The 24,268-nt window shown below is 47.3% G+C and overlaps 1 protein-coding gene and 2 non-coding genes across 3 annotated transcripts; all 3 read left to right on the forward strand.

Moving 5' to 3' along the window:
* The first annotated feature begins 1,351 nt into the window (after nucleotides 1-1,351).
* On the forward strand, nucleotides 1,352-22,550 carry LOC149364421 (uncharacterized). Its single transcript, XM_089570111.1, has 16 exons — nucleotides 1,352-1,474; nucleotides 1,615-1,767; nucleotides 3,359-3,625; nucleotides 6,547-6,659; nucleotides 8,213-8,674; nucleotides 9,905-10,079; nucleotides 13,326-13,419; nucleotides 14,609-14,645; nucleotides 14,791-14,901; nucleotides 15,576-15,674; nucleotides 17,551-17,631; nucleotides 19,542-19,613; nucleotides 19,990-20,149; nucleotides 20,868-21,038; nucleotides 21,130-21,267; nucleotides 22,428-22,550. The coding sequence occupies exons 1-16, from the start codon at nucleotides 1,352-1,354 to the stop codon at nucleotides 22,548-22,550; spliced, it is 2,379 nt and encodes a 792-aa protein (XP_089426237.1).
* Nucleotides 11,724-11,805, forward strand: TRNAL-UAG (transfer RNA leucine (anticodon UAG)). Its single transcript has one exon. It is a non-coding gene; the product is annotated as a tRNA-Leu (tRNA).
* On the forward strand, nucleotides 16,129-16,210 carry TRNAL-UAG (transfer RNA leucine (anticodon UAG)). Its single transcript has one exon. It is a non-coding gene; the product is annotated as a tRNA-Leu (tRNA).
* Nucleotides 22,551-24,268: the final 1,718 nt, after the last annotated feature.

Here is a 24,268-nt window from a genome sequence, read left to right on the forward strand (position 1 = left end):
CACAAACATTTTAAACGTCATTCTTTCTGGTCATATAGCGGAATTCCCTCATCATGTGGTGCTTTCTACTGACGCCTCCATCAGCTGCCAAAAAGCTGCAGTTGGCATCTTTTCGCAGAATTTGGCATGGAGCTATTCTGTCCGCATCCCAGATTATATCCCCATATTCTTTGCGGAATTTTGGGCTCTTGGAATGGCCCTGCACAAACTTCCGTATCATGTATCTGACGTTATCATCCTGGCTGATTGTTTATCAGTTTTAGTCTCCCTTGAAACTTCCCAAAAATATTTTTTGTGCCGCTTCCTGCGAATTTTCGTCCCGTCCAATTTAAAGGAGGTCCATTTTGTCTGGGTTCCTGGTCATGCAGGCATTCATTCCAACGAGGTGGCTGATTATTTAGCAAGGTCAGCTCTTGATGGGCCAGTAACGCATCCCGTCCCGAATTTCAGTCTGCTGGCGATCTCTAGGTTTCAGCGGTTCCAACACATGTCAGCCGGGTTACGCGATCCCTTACTAAATACCACTGATTATCAGCACTTAGCGTATAAATGGAACGTCCGTTCGTGTAAAACTAGGCAGTGTGAGGTAGCAATGACGCGACTGCGGTGCAGGATTCCCAGTTGAAATTTATACCTATGCAGATGTGGGTGGTCTCCGACAAACCTCTGTGACTCATGCGGGGACGTTGAATCTGTGGACCATTTCCTGCTCTACTGTTCAAAGTTCGCACTTCAGAGAAAGAATTACCTGCAGGTCTCTCTCTCCAGGTTAGGGCTCCCGTTATCTCTGCCAGTGTTGTTATCGTTCGGAGCGAGCGCCAAAGGTTTTGCATTGAGTTCAATTTGTGGGAATCTCCATGATTACATAATTGCAACTGGTAGGTTGATTTGCTAACTCCTTTAAAAGTCTCGGAGTTTTTTTTGTTTTTTTTTTAATTATTATTATTCTCGCCAAAATGTTCTTTGTTATTTCACTTCAAATATTCTTCTGTCGTTTTTCATGAATACATTTTTCAAAATTCACGTTTAATCCTATGAAAATTTTCTTATGTATACCACTACACCTTGGCCAATCCCCCCACGTGGGTATGTGCCATTATAAAGAGGTGAAGAAGAAGAAGAAGAAGCTGACGGAGAAAGGCATGTGCCATTTTCATATAGAGAAGAAGAAGAAGAAGAAGAAGAAAAAGAAGCCGACAAAGAAGAAGCAGAAGAAGCACGTTCTCTCACGCGCTACGCACGCGCTCCGTTCGCCTGAAGCGCTCGGAACAGCCTTAGGCCCTGCCAGGCGCCCTTTTGGTCTTGGCCTTGACCATTTTCAAAGACAAGACGCTAACACAACGGCCCCCAGATGCCCGTGCGCATCTCGGAGCGGAACAGACGTGGGGAGAGAATGTGGATGCTAGCGGTGTACGTCCTGAGATGCGCCGCGCCTCCCGTCTGCCTCAGCCCGATCCTGCTGCTCGAGAACACGGTAAGATGGGCCGAGCTCTCTGTACTCTACTTCTGCCTGTTTCTGCCACAGTACTCGGGACAGGTTCTGTTACCGTCTCGAGCTTGTACGGCGCGCTGAACACTGACGCGCCGAACCCGTACGCCACTCAACTTTTGCAGAAGTCTGGGAGCGCCTACTGCCTTCTGGTGGTGCTGTGTATGTGGGTGCTGCGGCTGCTTCCGCTTCCTGTGTCAGCGTGCCTGCTGTCGCTGCTCCTGCTCTCGCTGGTGGGTGCCGAGGCACAAGAGGACCAGGCAGTGCGGGGCTTCGGGGTGAGTTTGGAGGAAAACGTTAAGGTCCTCAAGGAACGTGGCTGATGCCACGGTGTTTTGCCTCATGCTTAAACGCGCACGTACGCGGCGACACGTACGCAAGACTTTGTAGTGTGAAAAATAGTTCAGCTTCACATTAATCCTTTAGCCAAACGACGGACGTTGCCAGCAGGACATGCCGATATGATTGTTATCCGACAAGCTTGTCTGATATGAAAGGCAGTTAATAGTCTAGAGTGCTGTATATATAGTTAGCCAGAACAGTGACTTGGGCTTGTTGGTTTTCCACCCTGATGTTAACAGCGCAGAATATAGATGATGATGTCCCCAGGCTTAATGGTGCCTACCCATGGCGGGGGATTGGCCATGGTGCATAGCGGATACAAACTCACTCATGTGCAAGGAGTTGAGTATTTGAATAATTTTATACACGGGACACGAGAAGAGAAGCACACACAACGGGTGCTCGTTGTGTGCTTCTTTTCTCGTGTCCCGTCTACATTCTGCGCTGTTAACATCAGGATACATATGAGTCGGCACCGTGGTAGCTGCAGGCATTGTGAACATTTTCAGGATAAATTAAGCAATGAATCTGATCAGTCTTCGCTATCTGTGCCATCTTCTTCCAGATTCCTCTTACACAACATGTCGTCGTTATTGTTGTCGCGGCTACGTCGCCAGGAATATTCCACAATAATAAATAATAAATTGGTTTTTGAGGAAAGGAAATGGCGCAGTATCTTTCTCACATATCTCGGCGGACACCTGAACCACGCCGTAAGGGAAGGTGGGAGTGAAAGAAGAGAGAGAGAAAGAGGTGCCGCAGTGGAGGTCTCTGAAATAATTTCGACCACCTGGGGACCTTTAACGTGCCCTGACAATGCACAGCACACGGGCGCCTCTTGCGTTTCGCCTCCATCGCAACCGTCATGCTTTTCTTTCTCGTTGGCGTTTTTCACTGGCTAGGCGACATGAGCCAGTTCGAATTCCCCATTGCTACAACGCTTTGCACGGCGTCGCTGGAGCCAGTGACAACATGGCGACGACAGTGGCAGCCTACAAAAATTATCTCTATGGTTATGCTTCCTCCGTAATGCGTTTTTCTAGCTTAGCTGTTGCAGGCTCATGTAAGGTTTTCCAATTCTGGCACGTACTCTGTGGCATCTTGGCGTTCTGACGCACTTAACGTCCGTTGCGCCGCTTGACCTCTGGCCCATACTGACCACCACCTCTTTAATTACTGTTGCCAACTTCAATGAGGGCGCTCGTAGTGCAACCAATCAGAAGCATTGAGTAATCGCCTGACCTGAGAGAAGGAAGCACCTGGTCTTGCGGTGACGTCATGCTCAAGGGTTATATGACCAACGCTTATCGCGTGGGTGCCCCAAGTCCGGTGATAAGCTTTAACGCCGACGACGCCTACGCCGAATTCGCCAGCAGTGATCCACTAAGAGCTTCGCTGTAGCAGCGCAGGATGAGAAGGATAAAATCGTTATTATTGAGGCCCAGTATGCACTCTCAAGTGCCTGGCCCGTGCTGAACTGGGACTGACTTGAGCCCTTCGGGCGCTTCGGCGTTTCTCCACTTCCAGGTGGACTCTGTGCTGTTGATCGCGTCCCTCTCGCTGTTCGTGGCCGCCGACTCGACGAGCCTTCTGCTGCGCATGGCGCTGTGGCTTCTGGGTGCGTCCGGGGCGCGTCTGCGTCCGCTGGTGCTCACCTTCATGACCGCCTCCTTTCTGGGCTCCCTGGTCTTGCCGGACTTCCTCGTGGCCCTGGTGCTCAGCTCCGTCCTCGAGAAGGCCGTGCTGCATCTGCGCTCTAAGTTCGTCTCGAAGCAGTTCAGAGCACCGAGTCAGGCCAGGGTGCGTACCTTTCGCTAACAGCGACAGCTGTTAATGCCACGTTTCTCGCTTCTGGGTGTCGACGTTCTTGGTGTAACACCGTGCTACACTAATTGATCAGCATTCAGAGGCCTCACGCATTGTGTCACTGCAATGCGCCACACTGATTGGACAGCGTCAGCTGACGTCACGTATAACATCATTGCAAAGCACCGTGACAGCGCGTCATGATGACAGGTCGGAACACATTGAGGCCACGAGGGGCAGCGTGTGGCGTTGTGGCGTCAAGCGCGCTCTCGCAGAGGAGGACAAATAATGATTAAGCATATTTATCAGCAAAAACAGGTTTCACTGTATATCGAGTTACGCGTTGGCAACCATCCTGTAGATGTTTGATGGTACTAGCAGCTCTGGTACAAGGAAAACATTGCCATGATGCTTGGCCAACAAAGTATGGGAAATACCATTAGCGCCGCGTAGTGGCCTAATGACGCTACTAGTCATCGCGCATCTATATCCTCGAGCTTTGATCAGCTCTCTTGAAAGGGGTATAGGCCTAAACATTTTCTTAGTGTATTTTTGCTTCCGTATGAGGCGCAGTCTTTAGTAAACATCAATCACAACGCCAAATTCTCTTACGCCCTGTACCTAAATTATAATGCAATTCTCCTGGCAGTTTCAGTTTCGATATCAGCAGTCGAAAGACGGCGGCGACGTCGCACATGAGCACCACATCACATGAGGCATACAATAACTGCAATATAGTGGATATTTTTTCAACTTCTCTCATTCCAGCTTCTGGAGAAGTTTAGCGCTGCAATATTAATGAATAAAACGACAAAGCAGTGGTTATGCTGCTCTTTTTGCATGCGTCACGTGATCTCATATTCAATTGTAACGACGGAACCGTCATCTGGCCCGCCGCGGTGGCTGGGGTTACGGCGCCCGGCTACTGGCCCGAAAGACGCGGCTTCGATCAAGGCTGCGGCGGCCGAATTTCGATGGAGGCGAAATTCCAGAGGCCCGTGTACTGTGCGATGTCAGAGCACGTTAAAGAACCCCAGGTGGTCGAAATTTCCAGAGCCCTCCACTACGGCGTCCCTCATAGCCCGAATTGTTTTGGGACGGCAAATCCCAATAAACCAAACCGTCTTGGCCACTGAAGCCAAAACTGAAATTACAGAGGGAGAAAAAATTAAATTAAAAATTATTGTGCTCTGACAACTGTTGTGTGGTGATCCACGTTTTCTAATCTCGTGCGCATCATTTCAGAGTAAAACAGACTAGAAAACTTCATGTCTCTACTCCTTTAATGCCAATAAAGCTTTAATGCCCAAGTTTAAACCCAAGTTTAACGCCAAATCACACTCGATTTGTTTGAGTGCGCTCAAAAAGACGTCATTCTATGGTGTAGTGAGGCCACTAGAAATAGGTCGCCAAAACAGGTCGCCAACAGCCGCATTGTTCCCGCCTGAGAGTCGGCAATTTGCATGTGTTTGGGGCTTGGCATTTCCATAGACTCCGTAGCCTGCGCGTTCCTATACTCGGCGCCAACATTCTTTGGTAACGAACAGAAAGGTGGAGGGAAGGATTGTGTGTAGGTGTATCACTCCGCCATTAGTTCAACCACAGTACAGCCGCGTGGTCCATTCCTCGCTCAATGTTTGCTTCGCTCCGCCGGTAGTGTAGCTGGCGCAATCTGTCGAGGCTTTCGATAAGAGACTGTTCTCAGCCATGACTCTAACGTCGAAAATGTGCAGTTGTATCACACTGTTCGGCCGAATAAACCATTAACTGCAACCTAGATCTTATACATCTCAGTAGAAAGAAAGCCTATTTCGATTCTGTAGCTTTCGCAGCAGGCCTAAGACGACATAGGGGCTCTATGCCCTTAGAAGAGTAACTTCGATGGAGGCGACATTCTAGAGGGCCGTGTACTGTGCGATGTCAGTGCACGTTAAAAGAACTCCAGGTGCTGGAAATTTCCGGGGCCCTTCACTACGGCATCCCTCCTAGCTTGAGTCGCTTTGGGACTTAAAGCCAAATAAACCAAACTATAGTCGCATACAGCTCAAGCCGCGCTATTTCCTTGTCAAAAAGTACCTTTTTCCAGCCAATGGCATCGGCCCATTCTGATGTCTTTGTGAGCTTCACAAGGCAGGGAGCGGCACAACAATGCAGGGAGGGGACTATCCCCTTTCAGCTGCCACTCCCTGCATTGTTACGCTAGCAAGGTCATGATAATCGGCCGACGCCATGCATGACCCCGCCAATGGTGACCGAAACAGAGGCGCTGCAGTCACTCACTCGTAAACGCGCTGCTGGGGCGTTGGTGAGTTCGTCTGAAAACAGAAGTACTAGCTTGCGTTGCGCCGCTTGCCTTTAGCATAAAATGACAAAATATTCATTTTCGTTTGCGTAGTCACTCCTAGATTCCTTTAGGCGAATGCGACCGCTCGAAACCACTCGAACGTCGTGGTGATCCATCCATTTCTGGGGGCGCTGCGATCGGATATTGTTGAAAGCGCGCCACTACTGGCGACGCCGCTGGGGTCACGCGGTGACCCCCTCCCGCTACAATCTCTATTCTAGTTTCCTGTGCCCTAAGCCACATTTTTAAGACTGCTTACCCGTGCTACCAACTCGGGGCAACTGATTTCACATAGGTTGTGGAATGTGGATTTCACATCTTTTCCGCTTTTTTCAAACTACTGAAGCTACACACACGACCAACACCGAGGCTATGCGTTGCACTCGTTTCAAAGAAACCTACGCAGTTGTAGACATGCACTGTGACGGCAGTGTCCGTTTATTAGTGCTCCGCATACAAGCAGCGTTTTGACTGCCTGTTTTCGTAATATCAAGCTGAGAATGTCTCTTCGAACACACTTATTTTATAAAGAGAATGCAGTCTGGTTTTTGTGTCCGTGTCGTAGAGCCCGCAGCGTCGTGCCACCCTGTCGCCCACCCACTACGAGCGCCTGGTGCAGGAGATGGACAGCATTCTGCAACGGAAGATCCAGTGCTCGTCTCCGGTGGAGAGGGCGAGGTATGTCAAATATAGTTGGGTCTTTGGTAAACCCGTACCTGAACGTAAAGACGAAAGCATTTTTTACTTTGCTATGTGTCTTTTCACTGTGCACGATATGGCATGCTCGTATATATGTTTGTTGGAATACGGTTTTTTAATTAAACACTGCGAAAGACACAACGCTTTACTTGTACCACATACGCACAGATTTAAGCGTGTGGATGTGCTTCGAATTGCAGTCGTGGATAGAAAAGCTTGAATCCACAATCTCTAAACCTGTTCCGCGGTGGCGCCATATAGCCCTGCACTTAAGCAGTAAGACTGCGCTCAAAAAAAGCCAAGAAAAAAATTATCCTTTTTTACATCCTGTCGCGTTTACAAACCTGTGTCTTGTGCGAAGAGATGTTACGACATATAAATCACTCTCAGGCGTGAAACCGGTTCACACACTCTTGGTCAAGATATAGCAATGTGGGCAAGTAATAATTATTTGCGTTTAAAGAAACGGGTAAATACAACAGCCGCCTAATGCCAATACGACTCCTGGAATATGCGCCATCGTTTCAGGTGTTTGAATTCCTCTACATTCATTACCCAAGAAAATCGCCCAGTTATGACCTCCTCCCCTTACCCCTTCCTCCGCTGTTTGTGTTACGTTCAACGGAAGTGCATAGCCGCGCGCCGCACTTGATTCATAGCATAGCTCGAGGCACGAGCGTCAAAGTAAGAACACTTACGTTGTGTGCGCACCTACGCAGTTCATAAATAGTCGAAAGCAAATGCACGGTAGCGCTGTCACAGTAGCTACACTCCTGTGCCGTGCCATCAAGAAAGGAATCGAGGAACCGGTTAAAAGGGGAGAAATTTTACAAATTGAAAACCTTTACACTGGATCTCACTGAATTATGTGAATGGATAACATCCCTAAATGTTGTCAATTTTTTCGTTGTGGTACATGGCGGTCCTGAGTGAAACATGCACCATATGTTATGTATTGAGTGTTTCACTTCATGACCGCTGTCAACTTCCCAGGCAGACGACACACTAATTTCTACACACCCCACTAAAGATTCCCCCCCCCCCCCCCCCCTATAAATGCGGCGTTTCTTTCATTACCGGAATAATTGTGTCGCATGGCTAAGCAGCTAACAGCGACTGGCAGGAGACCGTCAGGAGGCGTGCATTATCGCGATATTTATTTTTGCCCTTATCAATGTTTCCAACAAAAATATGCAATTTTTTGGGGTTACGTTGTCTTACTGACAGCTTTCTACTACATAAGGAGTCAATATTAACGCTGGTAAAACGGGCGATATATTAGAGCCCGGCGATATATGTGGTATGCCGTATAGCCCATAGCGTTATCGCTTACCGTGACCGCCAGCCGCCGACGCCCATGCGCAGCTATCCCCAAGGCGCCGGGTACATCCGCAGCTAGCCTATATACCTTAATTCGGTTCTGTCTGCGCATGCGCTAGGAACCTAAGGTCACTGTAAGCGGTATAGTGTCAAATGTTGCACTGCAAGCTAAAACTTTCTCTACACAGTTTGTCGTTTCACTTCCCCTTTAGTCCCCGGGCAGCAGTGTCCTCCTCGCACGGCCGGAGCGAGCATAAATCTCTGCGCAAGATGGCGTCCCTGATGTCGGACATCTGCGGCAAGGTGGCGTACGGGGGCTCGTGGATTCCTGGTGGAGTCGCGACGCCCGGCTCGCTGTCGCCTAGCACGACGCCACCGCTTAGCGCTGAAGAGCTTCCTTCGGGCGCCACGTCGTCGACGCCAACGACGATGCCCGCGAAGTCCTCGCCTTCCCCGTCGACGTCCTCTCCTTTCGACCGGCAGCGCCGTGGCAGCCTTCCAACGACTCCCCGGAAGCCCTCACCGCGCCGCAAGATACGGAAAACATCGTGTCCTCCGGTCACAGAGCGCGACGCCGCAGTCGAGCGGTCCACTCGGCCGACCGAACGCTGGAGTGCGATTGAGCGCAGGAGACTCGGGCTCGAACCCTGGGACCCTAGTCAGATCCCTGCCAGGTGCGACACAGGAGTCTACTGAGTAGACAATGCTATTCACGAAAAAGAAAAAGATCGTGCATGGAGAGTCCAACTAAGTACGCCGTGAAGTACCTTGGGAATATTCTTGGTATGGACTTTATTAGTAATCATTATTGGTGCTTCCGATATAAACTTGCAAATTTTGCTCAAAGATTTTGTGGGATAGGCATCTTGTTTATTTTGTGATGTCTAAATGGCCGCATTTCGAATCAGTTAACACATCACTGTACGCTTAGGCGGGTAGTTCTTGTAGACAGACTTTCGTGTTGAATTCTCCAAATATTTCTTGGCAGAAATAAAATTTTGCACGTATGGTATCAAGCTGTTTCCAGTCATTCCTTACAAAGAAGGCTATTCCAAAAATGTTACTTTCGGGTTTTTTATTGTTAGTCTTTATGCAGCGTATACGTACACAAGCTGGGGAAGACAAAATCATTGCAAAGCACTAGGTTTGTTGTTCTCAAATATTTCATGGTGGATGTTTTGCCCTGATGCGGCGCGATTTCAACAATATGAACAGTGATAGGCGTGTAGTACTTGACGCAGTTTTCATCCATCGTGGTCAAACATAACCACAGTTCACACGATATGTAATTTCGTCCTTAAAAAAAAGGGAGGGGGGGAGTGGTGCGAGAAAACGTACTGATGTGTGCTCAGCGGCAATGCTTTAAGCTCAAAAGCAGGGACATTGCCGTACAAACCCTCAAACCCGGGTATCGTACCTTCAGCATACAGCTGCTGTCCACTTGCGCTTTGTGTGCATGGCAGTACATAGCTCGGGAACGCTGCACTGTACTCCAATAGAAAATTGAGATTAGGCACATTGTCGCGAACGCTGCCGCACGTTAAAACAGAAACCAGCCTCGTGTTCGAGCTGCTTGCTTCCGATATCTTACGTACAACAGAAATGTGCTCGCAGTGCAGGATCATGCTGAGTTTCCCCATATGGACACTGGTATCGTCGAAAGATGATCGCGTTCAATTATTGTGAACGCCGGCATTTTTTGTTTTTTCATTTAGTACGCTGTTCCCTACCTTTAACCTTGTCAATGGCAGCGTTTTGGGCAGTTTGCTAACCGTATTTAAATCGCGAAAGCGCTCAAAAAGACCAGGACACAAGACGGGCACAAGCTTACTGTGTGTCCTTGTCTTTTACAGCGCTTTCACGATCTATGCCTTGCAACTCCTGTTTTTCTCTCGTGTCTCCAGGACATCTTCGGGGCTTAGTCCCATCCGCTCCCGGCGCGTAGCTTCCCCGGCCCCGCGTACCAGCATCGTGTTCCCCGGAGAGGCTGGTCCCGAGGACCACGATTCGGGAAGCGTCATTGCGGAGAGCGCAACACCTTACAGGCGCAGGGGACACCGGGCCTCCAGCCTCCAGCAGGTGTGCAAACACACGCGAAACGACAGGAGCAGTGTGATGGCTGCATTCCTTCTAGTTAACTAAGCTATTGTATAGGCACATAAGCACACTTTCTGCTTAGCGCATTAAAAAGGACGTAGAATTAGGGAAAACTAACTCTGATCCCAACCACAAATATTTCCTCCCACCCCACCCTCTCGAAAGAAAAAAAAAGTGCAGTTAATTCCAATGCTTCATGATGCTTGCGTCTCGGTCACCTTTGGGGCATAACCGCGAACACGATGAAGCTTCTAGTCTTCCAGAACAGGTTCCCAGCGTCGCGCTCCAAACATCCCTTTGACTGATGCAGATTGATTGATTGATTGATTGATTGATTGATTGATTGATTGATTGATTGATTGATTGATTGATTGATTGGTTTATGGGGTTTAACGTCCCAAAGCGACTAAGGCTATGAGAGACGCCGTAGTGGAAGGCTCGATTGATTGATTCATTGATTCATTGATTGACTGACTGGCTGATTGATTGATTGATTGATTGATTGATTGATTGACTGGCTGATTGATTGATTGATTGATTGATTGATTGATTGATTGATTGATTGATTGATTGATTGATTGATTGATTGATTGATTGATTGATTGATTGATTGATTGATTGATTGATTGATTGATTGATTGATTGATTGATTGATTGATTGATTGATTGATTGATTGATTGATTGATTGATTGATTGAGGTGGCTGATGGCAGCTGCCTCGTCACCGTATGTAGAAGCCATGAAGAAAGTAAAAAAATGTCCCAGCGAAGCAGTTTGGCTGCCGGGCGGCCGCAGGTTGGAACAAATCCGCGATCTCTTATCTGAAAAACGCCTTAGACGATGAGGCACCGCGCTGGAGGCAGCGTGGCTATGTCGTATGACGACTTTTACAGTCAACAACCGGGAACCTTGCCCTTCGCGCTGACTCATTCGCTATGACGATATGTTGCCGTGCACGCGTTCGCGTTTCGCACAGCCCGCAACTCTGGGCGTCCCTCGTAGCCCGGTAATGCTTATTAATAAAACATGAGGGAACCCCAAGCTCAAACTTACGCATTGATGCTCAGACATATTTACGGTTTAAATTTTGTCATTCGTCCAACATTTCCTTGAAAAAGGGCTTTACATTCTGCTTATAGTTCGGCTTGGTGTAGAGCTATTTTAAAAGATTCTGGCGATCTCTCATAGTGACTAAACTATTTATGCTTTCGCATCAAAGGAGCGACATTTTCACTTTTAAAGTGAAAAATAATTTCGCATTCCTAATGGGATAATGATTACCCTTGTTGGATCGCTTTGCTTAGTCGCAGGTCTGCTAAATACTCGCTTTTAGAGCGAAGGCTCTACTACTCGAGGTACAACTCAGAGTGGCGACTGGTTTTGCGTGTTTGACCTTGAAGACCGGCCAAGGTCAAACACGGCACACACCCCCGAGACTAACAGTATATGACTAGGTGTCTTGTTGCGCATATCCAGGATAGGCATTTGTGGTCTCGCCTGCTAGGTTCAGCCGGGTTCAACCTCAGCCAATTTTCTTTTCCCTTGCTCGGGTAATGATGTTATTCCTGGCGGCTCTGGAACTACTGTGAGATTTCAGGAGCAATGCTGAACGCGGCAGCAGTCGTCGGTAGCGTGGCCGAGTGGTCTAAGGCGCTGGTTTTAGGCACCAGTCTCTTCGGGGGCGTGGGTTCGAATCCCACCGCTGCCACAGCACAGCGTGCAGTTTTTGTTTTTTGGCCTGCACTTGCGTGGCATTAAATAGTCATTTATTGCAGGTAACAATAATAGTTTGTTAGATGCGTTTGACAATTTTGATGCAGTGTGGTGCAGTTACCATCTGTGTAGCAGGCTTAACATAGAACTCAGGCTATGAAGAACGCCGTAGTGGAGGGCTGTGGAAATGTCGACTTGCCCTCATAGCCTGACTCACTTTGAGACGTTAAACACCCACAAATTAGACTGAACTATGCTATATAAGTCTGGCTAAATCTGACATTCCTTTTTCTGCATATCCTGTTGTAAGGATCATGCGAAATTGTATTTTAGTTGCTGATTTTCTGTGCCCAGTTAAATCAGTTGTGCAATCGCATATTGACAACTTTATATGTCGCTTTGAGATGCACGCCAGAGTCGACTGATTTGGGATGACCATTTTTTTTTCAAGGTCTATAGCTGCTTTGCCCTGCTCCAGCGACTGTTTTAGTCAGTGACCACATTTTTTATCTTGAACCGAGGCGGCACTATATTCTGCTGGAAAGTGCATGGCACAGTGAGTGCAGCCTGTTAAGGAACCGACCGCAAGGCTCATGCACAACTGCCTAATTACGGAGTCACTGAGATTAATTAATATTGGATTTAGTCCCAGTATAACAATGTGTGTTACGAGACACGTATTGGTCTCAGGACTTGAACTCTATATATGCCCACTGAAGTCTCAGCGCACGGGAGGTTTCTATATTACGGCTCCGCGAAAATGTGCTGCCACCGGATCAAACCGGCGACGCATGTGCGCCGCAGGCACGAGAAATCATTGTGTCTAATGCCTTATATTTAATTACGCCATTAATTTAGGAGCGAATGCTACATTTCCTGATGTCATGACAGGCCGTGATGATAACACTTGGAAACCAGCCAAAAAAAAATTTGACATAATTATAAGAAGTGTTCGTGGACACAGAATGTCTCAATACGGCTGAAATATTTAAGGTTATTTCGCAAAAATGCTGCTCTTTTTGAATGACAACTCGAAAACAGTATTCCCTGCACAATCTGACGTATTAGCAAATGTGGGTCTGTGGGTTACAAGCGTCGTAAGTGTTGGTAGAAATGTCACCAGTTGCTGCGAAAACTATCTGAAGCTGTCTCGTGTCTCGTGGGACAGAGTTTTGAATAACTCGATTTTTATTTCATAGAAGCTTGTTTCTAACAAAGTTGGATGCTGTTCTGTGCGTGGAATGCAGAAGAGACAAAGTATTTACTGGGTGAATGGGTTCTGACGAACTCTGCGCGCTGCCAAGGGCAGAAGGTCTAATGTCATTAAATGTGTGCCTTTGGAACCGTAAGAATAGCATTAAAACTTAAGTTATTAAGCACTTAATTACAATAAAGATGCCTGTGTGGCACGTATAATAACTCTTGTACAGCTTCAAAGTAGCCCCCGTCGTCGGTAGGTTAGTGACTGAAAGTATGAGAAGTGAGTAGGCTACTTGTTCGCCGTCTCTCCTTCAGATGAACTTCGGGGACACGACAGAGGCTCAGAGTACGCGGAAGCAAGGAATTCCCTGGAACTACTCCCGCGAGGACCTAGCACGCATGTCACATCGTAAGCGTAACGCTTTTTTCTCTGCAATCTTTTTCCTTTGTTTTTTTTTAAACAATTACCATCGTTAATCGCTCTGTGTAAAACGTCTGAATGAGCGCATTGATATTTAAGCTTGATACGATTATGTGAAAACAAAAGCGACGAAATGCCCATCATCTGGTCGTTGAGAGTGCACAAACCGCAAAGTATACATGTTGTGTAATGGAATGGTTCCGCCGGCGCACCGGTTGAAACCTACTCCGAAAACTTACCTTTAAGGAAGTATTTCAAGGCGTTTTAAGCCAGTGATCTCAGGTTTTCAGTAGAAAGTCTTCGAGCACTTTGCGTTTCCTAATGTTCTCGTTTATAGCATACATACAGCCTTTTCTTCCAGAATAAAACTAAATATGTCTTTATATAATCTCGAGTAAAAGGTTGCAGGCTTGCATACGTATATTCTAGGAATTTTATATTCTTCTTTCTGCATCCTTTTTCTTTTTTTTTAACTCAAATTAGAAGCCATTGTTGGAAAGGATCTAGCGCACCTTTGCATGGCGTTTGTGGACTCCAAAATTAAACTTCGGGATCAGAACTCGGCGTCAGAGCTTTGGCCATGCATGACTCACATTTCAACGGAGAAGTTTTCATTACTGTCAGGTTAGCTCTTCAATGCTGCTCTTCCGCCCACAGAGTGACGGCAGTGGTCGTCATTTAAGCAAACACAAAGGGTTTAAACCGACGTAACATCACTTGATTGTTTGCATGATGGTACCTTCAGCGTCACCATGTCAACACTGACCACCATAGGAAATACAGAAGCTGCACCCCTACACTCTGCTTTTAGAAAAAAAAAATGGTTGCAACACCTCCTTATGTAGCAAAAGGTGACGAAGAAGGCGATTCCATAATTATGGAAAGGGCGTGCACTGAAACATTTTTGCAGCCACATATTTAGAAAGGACTTTCTCAGGGTAAATGGTGATTGCGCTGTAGCATGTCGTCGTTCTGCTGCGTTCTCCAGCTTGCCGGGAAAATGCACTGCATTAGGGCCTGTATGTGATGTTAGATGTGTTAGGAGCGTATATAAAACAGGGAGCAGTTTTCGAAACGGAATACGGATACAAATTAGTCCTGTCTGGCTACTTTGAAATAAAGAAGGCGGAAAAAATAGACAAGACCGCCAACTCGAGCTTCATTTTGTCTTTTACAGGCAACTCAGAGGTCATCGACGCGCTGTCAATTGAAAAGTAAGTGTCACTGTATATACTCAAGCAATAAATTTCTGCATAGAATTTTTGAGCATTGGGTATTTTCCCGCAAATGTGAATACCAGATAAATTTATTGAAAAACATATTTTAGCGCATGTCTTTGTGCCCAATGGTTCTCTTCAGGATGTGCTTCACCATCCGAAAGACCATCATCATCGGTGTCGTCATGACCTCTACGCTCGCTTCGGCCTGCGGCAAATCCACCATGGCACTCATCGCCACAGGCATTCCCAGGTGTGAGCCCGCGGTAGTGCGGAAGTATGAGGATGGTTCTTGTAAAACGAACTCGAGCACCGCTACTTCGTGCACTTAATGTAATACGTATTTAGGCGCATTGTGTTTAATGTAATATAATGTAATGTAATGAAGATGCCGCCACTATAGTGATAACATTTCATAATGCTTTTTAAGCACAAACTGAGCGCTTCCAAGGGCACATATCATTAATGTGTCATGTCTGAGGTCAAAATGTATGTCTCTTGCAGAAGCAAATACGTATGGGCAAGTTGGAAAACATAGCGGCAATTTGGCGCTATGCCTTTCGTGTCTTCAGCACAGCATTTCAGGACCACTTCACGACGAACTCCCAATTCTCGCTGAATAGTGGCGACGGAAATCTTCTATAGAGGTCTTGGATGATAATAGAATGCAGCGGTGTATAAATTTTGTTACTTAGAGCTTAGAGTGTTTAGAGCTTCGCATTTCCCCTTCAGCTCAACATCAAGGCAAGCGGCTTATGCCCACTTAAAACGCAGAGTGGGCGTAGACTACTACATCCTTCACGTCTGTCACTTGCCGATACTGCGTGGTTTATCACGTAAAACTGTTCTAACATCAGCAGCATGGCGACGCATGACGAGTCACACGGATGAGGAGGAAAATGCGCCGCCCTCCTCTCTGTGGCCCAGGTACTCGTTCAAGGTGAGCGCGTTGATTGTGCTGCCCGTGGCCTTCTTCACCACCATCCTCTGCTGGGCGGCGCTGTACTTCGCGCACCTCAGCGAATAGTAAGTACAGCACTGACCACTCGTCTAGCGCAGCGTTGAAGATTATTTTCGCTTGTAGAAACATTCGCTTTGCTGCCACGATTACACCAAAAAGTGGCACCAGTGTCTCGCTCGGTCACTCGCTCACTATTCACTGCTTCACATGCTTACTAACAGTTTTGTCAACGGAACATGTTCTGTTGTATTTTTCGAGTATTTTTCGACTGGGCTACGTTGACGTTGGCGCAAGTTTTTCAGTTCTTGTTAAAATCTCGAGTAATCATGGTCACTTGTTAGGAAGAGTGTACTCAGTGGCCCACTCTTTCCACTCAGAACACATTGTCAAATTACCCCTCAATCCCTTCAGGTTCGTGGTGTTCCTCTCTGAATCGCAGAGCATGGTTAACCTGTATGCGTGGCAAAACAGCTTCGGCAGCGTGGAACGAATCTCAGGGTAACTAAGCGGAGAGATGTGGGTAGCGTGGCCGAGCGGTCTAAGGCGCTGGTTTTAGGCACCAGTCTCTTCGGAGGCGTGGGTTCGAATCCCACCGCTGCCAGATCCCTTCCTTCTTTTATAGAGTGCCATCACTTTTTTTGTTTACTTTCGTGACTTACCACGCCCTTCAGAACTTCGAATGAAGCAACTAGGGTCATTGCGATTTTTTAGGAAAGCATCAGAAACCGCTCTCAAAAGACTGCTTTCTTGGGTGTTGCGCTGAACTTAATTGAATATGATTCCAATAATTTCCCCCTTTTTTTTAGGCTCTGTTTGATTCTATCATAAAGCCGTGCTCCGGTCCACCAAACTTTGATTGTTCATACTGGGCATGCTGGAGATTTTTCGATGCGCTGAGGTCGTGCGAACACTGCGGTAGCTTTGGACGCTGCTTTTTGTTTTTTTTTTTTTGCACATGTGAGTGCGACGGTTGGTAGCTTACTGTGCACGATTCAAAGCGCCATTATAGGGGCGGCCGCTAGAAAAGAAGAGGTGATCGGCACAAAGCACTTGCATTCTTACTATCGTTTTTGTCCGAGCATCTCCAGTCGTGTCTGCCCTCGTGGTATACAGTGTCTAAAATCACCACCCTTGTTTTCTATCTGAAGAAAAAACAAAAAAACTTGACGAGAAATGAGTGGTTACTTGGCATGCTCGACGGCAACTAAGGGAAGTAATTGTAGCAACACAACCTGAGTTTTCAAGCGGGGATGCCACTTTCATTGTTACTTCATGCCACTTCTGTTCACGTTTAAAACCGTGCCGGTTAGGTTGCTCTAGAGGCGGCAATAGGCAATGAATTGACGCAGTAATTCACGCTTAGTATCGGCTGGTGACTGACGGGTGGACACGCACGTGAAAATATGACTACACTAATCTTTGATTAGCGGGCGCAAGTTCCAAGCTTTTAAGTGGCGTGTTTCTTAAGGCAGAAGATGCTTGCGTATTCTCATAATGTAAAATAGCTGCACGAGAAAGCTGCCTTCGTAAGTGCCCCTACACCACCTTGCTGACAATCCAATTACGTTATTCGCTGATGTAGTGTCTATTTTTTTTCTTCTTTTGAGTTTGTAATAAGGGAGTAATTACTCATTGGCATCCACCCGAGCGCAGCCATACGGCTACAAAGGAAAGCTATACAGCTTTCTCAGAAACTTCGTAGTTAAAGAAAAATTCGTCCTGGTCCGGGGTTCGAGCCCGGGACCACCGCTACACCGGAGCAGTCGCTCTACCAATTGAGCTAACCGGGACGGCAAGCTTATGGTAGGGCGAGAGCGAATTGATCAATAACTCGAAGTGGGAACAGTGTTGGTCAAATGTTTAGGGGAATCCCCCAAGGTGTAGTAGATTTTGTGTAAGAGTAGATTTGATAATTTGAGTTTGTACCCCTTTTTCCTGCAGTGACGAACTTGCACAGCGATCATCTGCCCTCGCCATTCGTGACGTAATGAAAGCGAAGCTCTCCAGCATGGGCAGGATTGAGTAAGTCTCGTGGAGAGCATTGTAAATGAATTTAAGCTATTTCCTTTTTACGCCTGAACGCGAAGGTACACTTTTGAGCTCCTCAGCGTTTATTTAGCGGGCATACAAAGACCGGATGAAGAATATGTGTTCGGTGCGCAAAAACTCGCCGCAGTCAATTCTTCAGGCTGCAAAAACTGTTTTCTAGCAACTAACCCCAGTCAAGCTGCACAGGAAGTGCCTCTACCAGCGAATGCAAAAGACCAGCGAGCCTCTAACCACATCGTATGGTAGCATGCACCACACAATGCCTTTCGTAGAATGCGCGTCTCCCAATTATCATCTTAGACGCAGCGCCCACAATCATTATGACAGCGTGGCCCTAGTTAACGTTCTGTGATATCTCCAGTAATATTGTTACATGACGGTAAGCCCGATGATGACAGGACTACATGACATATGGTGATGGAATCATTGAATGGCGGCGAGCCTACCGCGAGCGCTCCTTGCCGCGCCACTGCACACTTGGTCGTCTTCTAGTCCGTGACAATATCCCTGTGATATCAGCAAGCATTAGGGACATAATCGGGGTACTTTATTGTGAAACGGTTATGTGAGGTGGACCGCAATGGAAAGTAGGCCATAGGAGAGACGCAGAACACATCATAAAGGAGGCCACAGAAGCATATTAACAAAGTAACAAGCAGAGAAGCGTAATATTGACATTTGTAGTGACGTCATGTCTAGAACCGCCATAAACCAGTTCAGATTTTTTTGCGGAAAAAATAGAAGTAAATATGTGTTTCACCTCATAGATATCGATACGTTGCATTGTGCAACGTTTGGCCCTTTATAAGAAATTATTGTTTTCCCCTTTATCAACACAAGTGGAAAGCTACTGAACAAGAATCTCGCATATTTACGCAATTGTTAGGTTTGGTTTGGTTTATGGGGTTTAACGTCTCAAAGCGACTAAGGCTATGAGACACGCCGTAGTGGAGGGCTCCGGAAATTTCGACCACCTGGGGTTCTTTAACGTGCACTGACATCTCACAGTACACGGGCCTCTAGAATTTCTCCTCCAAAGAAATTCAACCACCGCGGCCGGGATCGAACCCGCGTCTTTCGGGTCAGCAGTCGAGCGCCATAACCACAGCCACCGCGGCGGCTTACGCAATTGTTAAGGAGCTACATCGTATAAAAAGTAAAGCATGGTTCCAGGAAAAAGTTAACTGAGAATGCTTGCTAAAATATCATAGCCGAAAATTCAGCTAAGCGAAGACAAAATGGGAAATCGTGTCCAGAAGTTCTGGACAAGCTACTTTATTTCACGGGAAGTTGTTTATGAACGCAATTATTTTTCATATCGTAAGATTGGTCTGTAACAATCAATATATCCGCAGCTCACCCCTCGAGACCTTGTAGTTTTCTGCTATTCATCGTCAGAAAATCCACGCATTGGTTTCCTATGGCAGTCTTGACTACTCAGTGCGAGCGCAGAACGAACTTTAAAACCACGTACTGCTAGGCATTTTAAGGTTAGCCCTTTCCCCTCGATATGTTCATAACATCTTATGATATTCTACACTTGCCTCATAATTAAAGTTGTGTCCTAGAAAGCTGCACTTATGAAATACAGGAAAGCCGAATGAGCTATGTATAACATTGTTTTTTTTTTCAGAAAACTAGTCTTGAGTATGCCTCCAAATTCGTGAGAAGTATATGGCTTGGCCTGAACCGCACAATAATTGTGCACGTGGTCACGCCACGTTTCATCCTCTCTTTTCCAAACAAACAAAATTATACAGGCGCTTTTTTCTTCATAGGGGGAGTTTAAGAAAAAATCCGAAGCTAAAAGAACAACTTAACGCCATCTGAACCGTTTTCTAGACTTAATTGAAAACGACCAACTCAAAGCATGTTTCTTGCAGGGGACAAGAGCTGGTCTGCTTCGCGGTTTGCGTCGTAACCACGGTGGCATGCTCGGCCGTGCTGTTCACCAAGTAAGTGGTCTCTTCGAATCTCTTTGTTGTCAATGTTTTTCTTGCTTTTGTATCAGTACTAAGCTATTCACAACATGAATTAAACTGGTATATAGCTCCTAAAGTATAGCGATAACTTTGTTTCTCTTTGAGGCTCTAATATATGCACTCTCAAACGAAACTTTCGCAGATGCGGTGTCCTTTCCTGGGATTGGAATTTTGGAATTGGAATTGAAATCCAAAATTTAAAAAAAAACTGCCTTCAACCAAAAGCGAACGTCCTCTCTGTGAACACTCAGGCAATCGATGAATTTGTATGGGCCGCGTACACAGTTGACTTTTCTGTATATCTCGGCTGCTCTCTGCCCGTCTCACAAACTCTTCCCCGTGACTGCAGCCAAGCAGATCTGGTCACGTGTGTCACGTTGGTGGCGCTGGCATTGGTGTTCGGCGTGCCCAGCATGAGCGGCGTACCCCTGCGTGCCGTGGTCCCACAGCTGCCCTGGAACATCATCCTCATCCACACTGGCAGCATGTGGCTCTCGGCCGCCGTCAGGGTAAACGCGTCCTCCTCGTTGATGATGAACCCATTTAGCTACAATGCACTCTGCGCAGCTCTGTACTCCCTTGTGCTACATGCAGTGTACCCACCAACGCCCCATCACTTCTTAGAGCAGTCTGAAAGTTTATTGTTTTCGTGGCTTTCGACTCCCGAATACTTCTGTGGGTACTAGGTTGGAATACCAGATAATAACTATGTCGGTCGTACAAAACAGTCGTGACTCCCGGAATACTGTCTGAATGTCAGAACTGCGCAGTATTTGTACAGAGGGCAAAACACATGTCTAGAAGGTCAGGAAGGCGAAAAAAAAATGACGATGAAATCCTATGAGTTTATCTGCACATGTTTACGTCCAGACACGTTTGAACCAAATGTTATCGTATATATCACGTTTTCAGCCCGGAACACGCCCAGAACGTGTTCTCGACAAGCATTTTCCACTCTGTACAAATTTAATTATGCACCACCCACTCCTCCCTCTGCCCAGCAGTCCTTCCTTTACATGGCTACAGGTCTTATGCCCTAAATGGCGACTATAAAGAAAAGACCACCTCAGCTCTTTGGTTCTTCAAAAGAACTAAACCAATGCTAGACATGTCGAAAATTCAGTTATAACCACTGTACCTAGATTAACAGTAGAAGTACGGTTTAGAGTCGCACGCTTCTTGACATTCAGCGAGCTGTGTTGAAACTACTCCGCTGTACAATTGCAGGACTCTGGACTGGCGCTGTGGCTCGTGAGCAGCTACACAAAGGACCGATTCCGCGACATGACGGACATCTGGAAGCTGCTCGTCATCCTGGCCGTGGTCTCGCTCGTCAACGAGGGCGGACAGGAGCCGAGCGCACTCAGCGCGCAGCTCGTGCCCGCCACCTCCGACATGGTTAGGGAGAGTCGCTACTTCTTTAAGTGTCTTCTTCTGAACGAGCGCTGAACGGCAACGTCCTTTCCTTCTGTGCTTCGCCACTTCGCAGGGCCTCGAGATACAGGGCAACCCGCTGTACTTCGCCGTCCCCGTCGCCGCAGCGTGCTACCTGCCCGTGATGACGCCCTTCTGCCACCTGGGACTCACCTTCATCTACGAGCACACCGCTGCGAGCTTCAGCGAGATGGTACGGCCGAAATAAGCACTTCAGTCGAATGGAGGTCGGTGAAACCGGAGGGCGTATTTTGTAATATTTCAGTTGGTTTTCCCTTCGTTTAGTCTTCGGCCCTTTTTCACTGCACTGAAACGTTGTCAGGAGTACTGTATGACGTCCCGCTGGTCATGGCAAAAATATTCCCATGATGCCCACTTGGTTACAAATCGGGCCCATGCCAGTGCTGCATTGGTGGACCGGCGCCTACGGCGAAGATTGAAGGAGGAGTGATTATGCGTTTAACGCACCTTACTAGCGATATCTGCGCTGATTCCATCTACGGAGAGACCGGGCGGTGGTTGCGCAAAAAACTGACTGGACATATATTCCTGTGACCTGGCCATGCTGTCTATGGCGGCAGCAGAATGGTTAGCAACGGCGCCGCGACTACATAGGCAGTAGCTGATTGGTCGCTTGCTTTTCCGACTGTTGTTGCTGCCGTCAGGCGTCTGGGGACTCAAGCTTCCGGAAACGTATATTTGGAGTTTCTGTCGGAGATGACAAGAGCACGTGCTAAACCTCAGTCCTTTACCAGATGAAAGACCGTAGAGGCGGCTGAGTGGCTGCACTAGCTTAAAGACCAATGCGCCCATATGGGAGTAAAAAAGGAGCAAGCTGTCATCTGGCCTACTCCCTTTTTATAAACGTTAGCGCGCTAGGGTACAGTTTATTCCCTTTTAACTTCTTTTTGTTTACAGTGTATGAAATTCTCATGCTGAGCGCAAGGTTGAGAGCTTGATCTCGGTCGCAGCTGGTGCATTTGGATGCAAGCGGACTGCCTAACAGCCTTTGTACTCAAATTTAAGAACGAACTAATATTAAGCGGCATGGGCGTTTGCGGTGAATACAGGAGCCTGACTTCGTACGAACTTCTGAGGCATAAAATTAAAACTTGAAGCGCGGAGTCAGGGGAGGCATCGCCGTCCGCTACAAGCACACAAGGAAGGCTGGACCATCCCCGTGGTCGAACGACTAAGCGTGGTGCGTTAACGCCACGTCGGTGGGGCGGTATGCATGACGTCACTTCATGTGACCAATAAGCGGATCGCGGCATACGCAAATGCTTCAGAACCAGGAAACTTGCCTTCAACAGCTGTCGCCGTGTAATGGAAGCACTGCGTTCTCTCTCGCAGGCACTGCTCGGCCTGTTTCTGAAGGTGGTGACGACCATCGCACTGACGCTGTCCACCAGCGCTTTCTTCTCGTTCCAACCGGAGGCGGAGAACGACACTCAGACCACTTTCACCCCTCTCTGAGCTCCGACCAGCAGCAGCGATGGGCGATGGCGACAAAGCCTGTCAACTGTTTAGTGAACGACCGCATCGGAACTTGCTTCTTGGGACTCCTCCATAATAACGCTGTCTTTTTCTTTTGTAATTTTGCCTATGAGCGCGTTCAACGTAATCTCACGAGGTGTCTTTAACCGGGTCACCCCTCGACACAAGCGACTTAGCCTTGGACACCCTCGCGCCTGTCGCTGTTTTCTTTCTGGCGTCCTGCAATAGTTTTTAACTCTTTAAGAGGCTGGGCTGCTATGCCGGATTCGCTTCCTTCGGTTTCATCGAAAGCGAAGACTGTGCCAGATACGGCGGCGCTCAGGATAACGAGTTGTGCAGGGGAAGTCACTGCTCCCTCACAAGGACCTCGAAATATCTGCAGCGAGGGACTGTCGTACAGCTTTGCTACTGCGTCCGCTTTTGTCGCGTTCCCAGCCGTATTAGTATGCGCATGTGTGTGCCTAAGCGTGGCAGCGGATTCGTGTCTACTACACGCATGATACCCCGATTAACGCCATTGTACTCGCCTTTGTATTGCACAGTGATACGAGTCAAATCTGAGCTCATCGCATGTCATGTGCAGTACTGCATTACATAGTGTCGTCCTGCCTGTACAGTGGAATTTTAGCGACGCATTTACTTGTGAATTTCTTGTGCATTTCTACATGTTGGTTCTTAATTACATCCGGTCTTAAAAAAATGTTCCTGATTGGCAGCAAAGTTCTTAATCTGCTGAAAGGTGTATAGATGTATGGTGTTCTACCAAAGCCATACATATGTCGATGGTTGACATAACCGCACATCTACTAAGCCTAATTTCAGGCTTTCATTTCAACGTGGACGCAGTTGTACGATGCAAGTGTTAATGGACGTGCTAGATATCCCGCTTAGTCACGCGACCACTCACGTGTAATCTCGAGCTTTTGGTACGCTCGACGGGGACAAACCTTGAGAAATCTGCACAGTTAGTAATTCCCAAGTTCTTGGAAAATTAACAATTGTAAGAATAAGTGGAAATGTTTTCGTTTTCGTGTTAATTGCCCGAGAGGTCGCCCAAACCACGCTTTGAAATGATGAAAGGATTAACTGGACAGCCTAAAGGAAGTGCAAAAGCTTTTGGTACATAGAAGCAACCGAAAAAGTGTGATTTGTCACTGACAGGCTCACAGTGCACGCCGACTAAACACCCTTCTGCTTGTACACATGTATGCTTGCATGCTCTGGTTGGGTGCAATCAAAGTTCCCACGTGCTCTTGGGAGCATGGTGTCATTTGTCGCCATGAACACATGCCCATATGCAAATGCCCATACGCACATGCCCATATGGTCATGCCCATATGCGAGCGGCATGGTGGGGCCTTCGAAGATTTAAAGACAAATTAGGGGTTGCATATGCAAAAGCCCGTGTTTGATGTCACTGCCTACAAATGTTTCAAAACTCATGCAGACAAGCGCCTATATTTTAGCTAAAATAAGACCTAAAATGATTACTCCAATTTCAGTGCTCCAGAAGCCCACGTGACTCGACAGCGTTTTCACAACTGGTGTATCGTAACCCCTTAGAAGCAAATTTTATCGACAAAAAAACTTTCCATGGCCACTTCATGGGTGCAGTGTTCTAGAAGAGCATACGGAGGGAGGGGGGAAGCAGAATGGCGTGTTTTGCTTTCTTTGTTGGTACGAGGACATACAGTACT

Source organism: Amblyomma mixtum, chromosome 2 (genome assembly GCF_055824585.1).
Source record: "Amblyomma mixtum isolate Tamu chromosome 2, ASM5582458v1, whole genome shotgun sequence".
Taxonomy (NCBI): Eukaryota; Metazoa; Arthropoda; class Arachnida; order Ixodida; family Ixodidae; genus Amblyomma; species Amblyomma mixtum.

Coding starts and splice junctions, on each gene's coding strand:
- LOC149364421 (XM_089570111.1), top strand. CDS start 1,352: ATGCCCGTGCGCATCTCGGAGCGGAACAGACGTGGGGAGAGAATGTGG. Junction 1,475..1,614: donor TCCTGCTGCTCGAGAACACG/GTAAGATGGGCC, acceptor CAACTTTTGCAG/AAGTCTGGGAGCGCCTACTG. Junction 14,902..15,575: donor ATCGCCACAGGCATTCCCAG/GTGTGAGCCCGC, acceptor TCTGTGGCCCAG/GTACTCGTTCAAGGTGAGCG.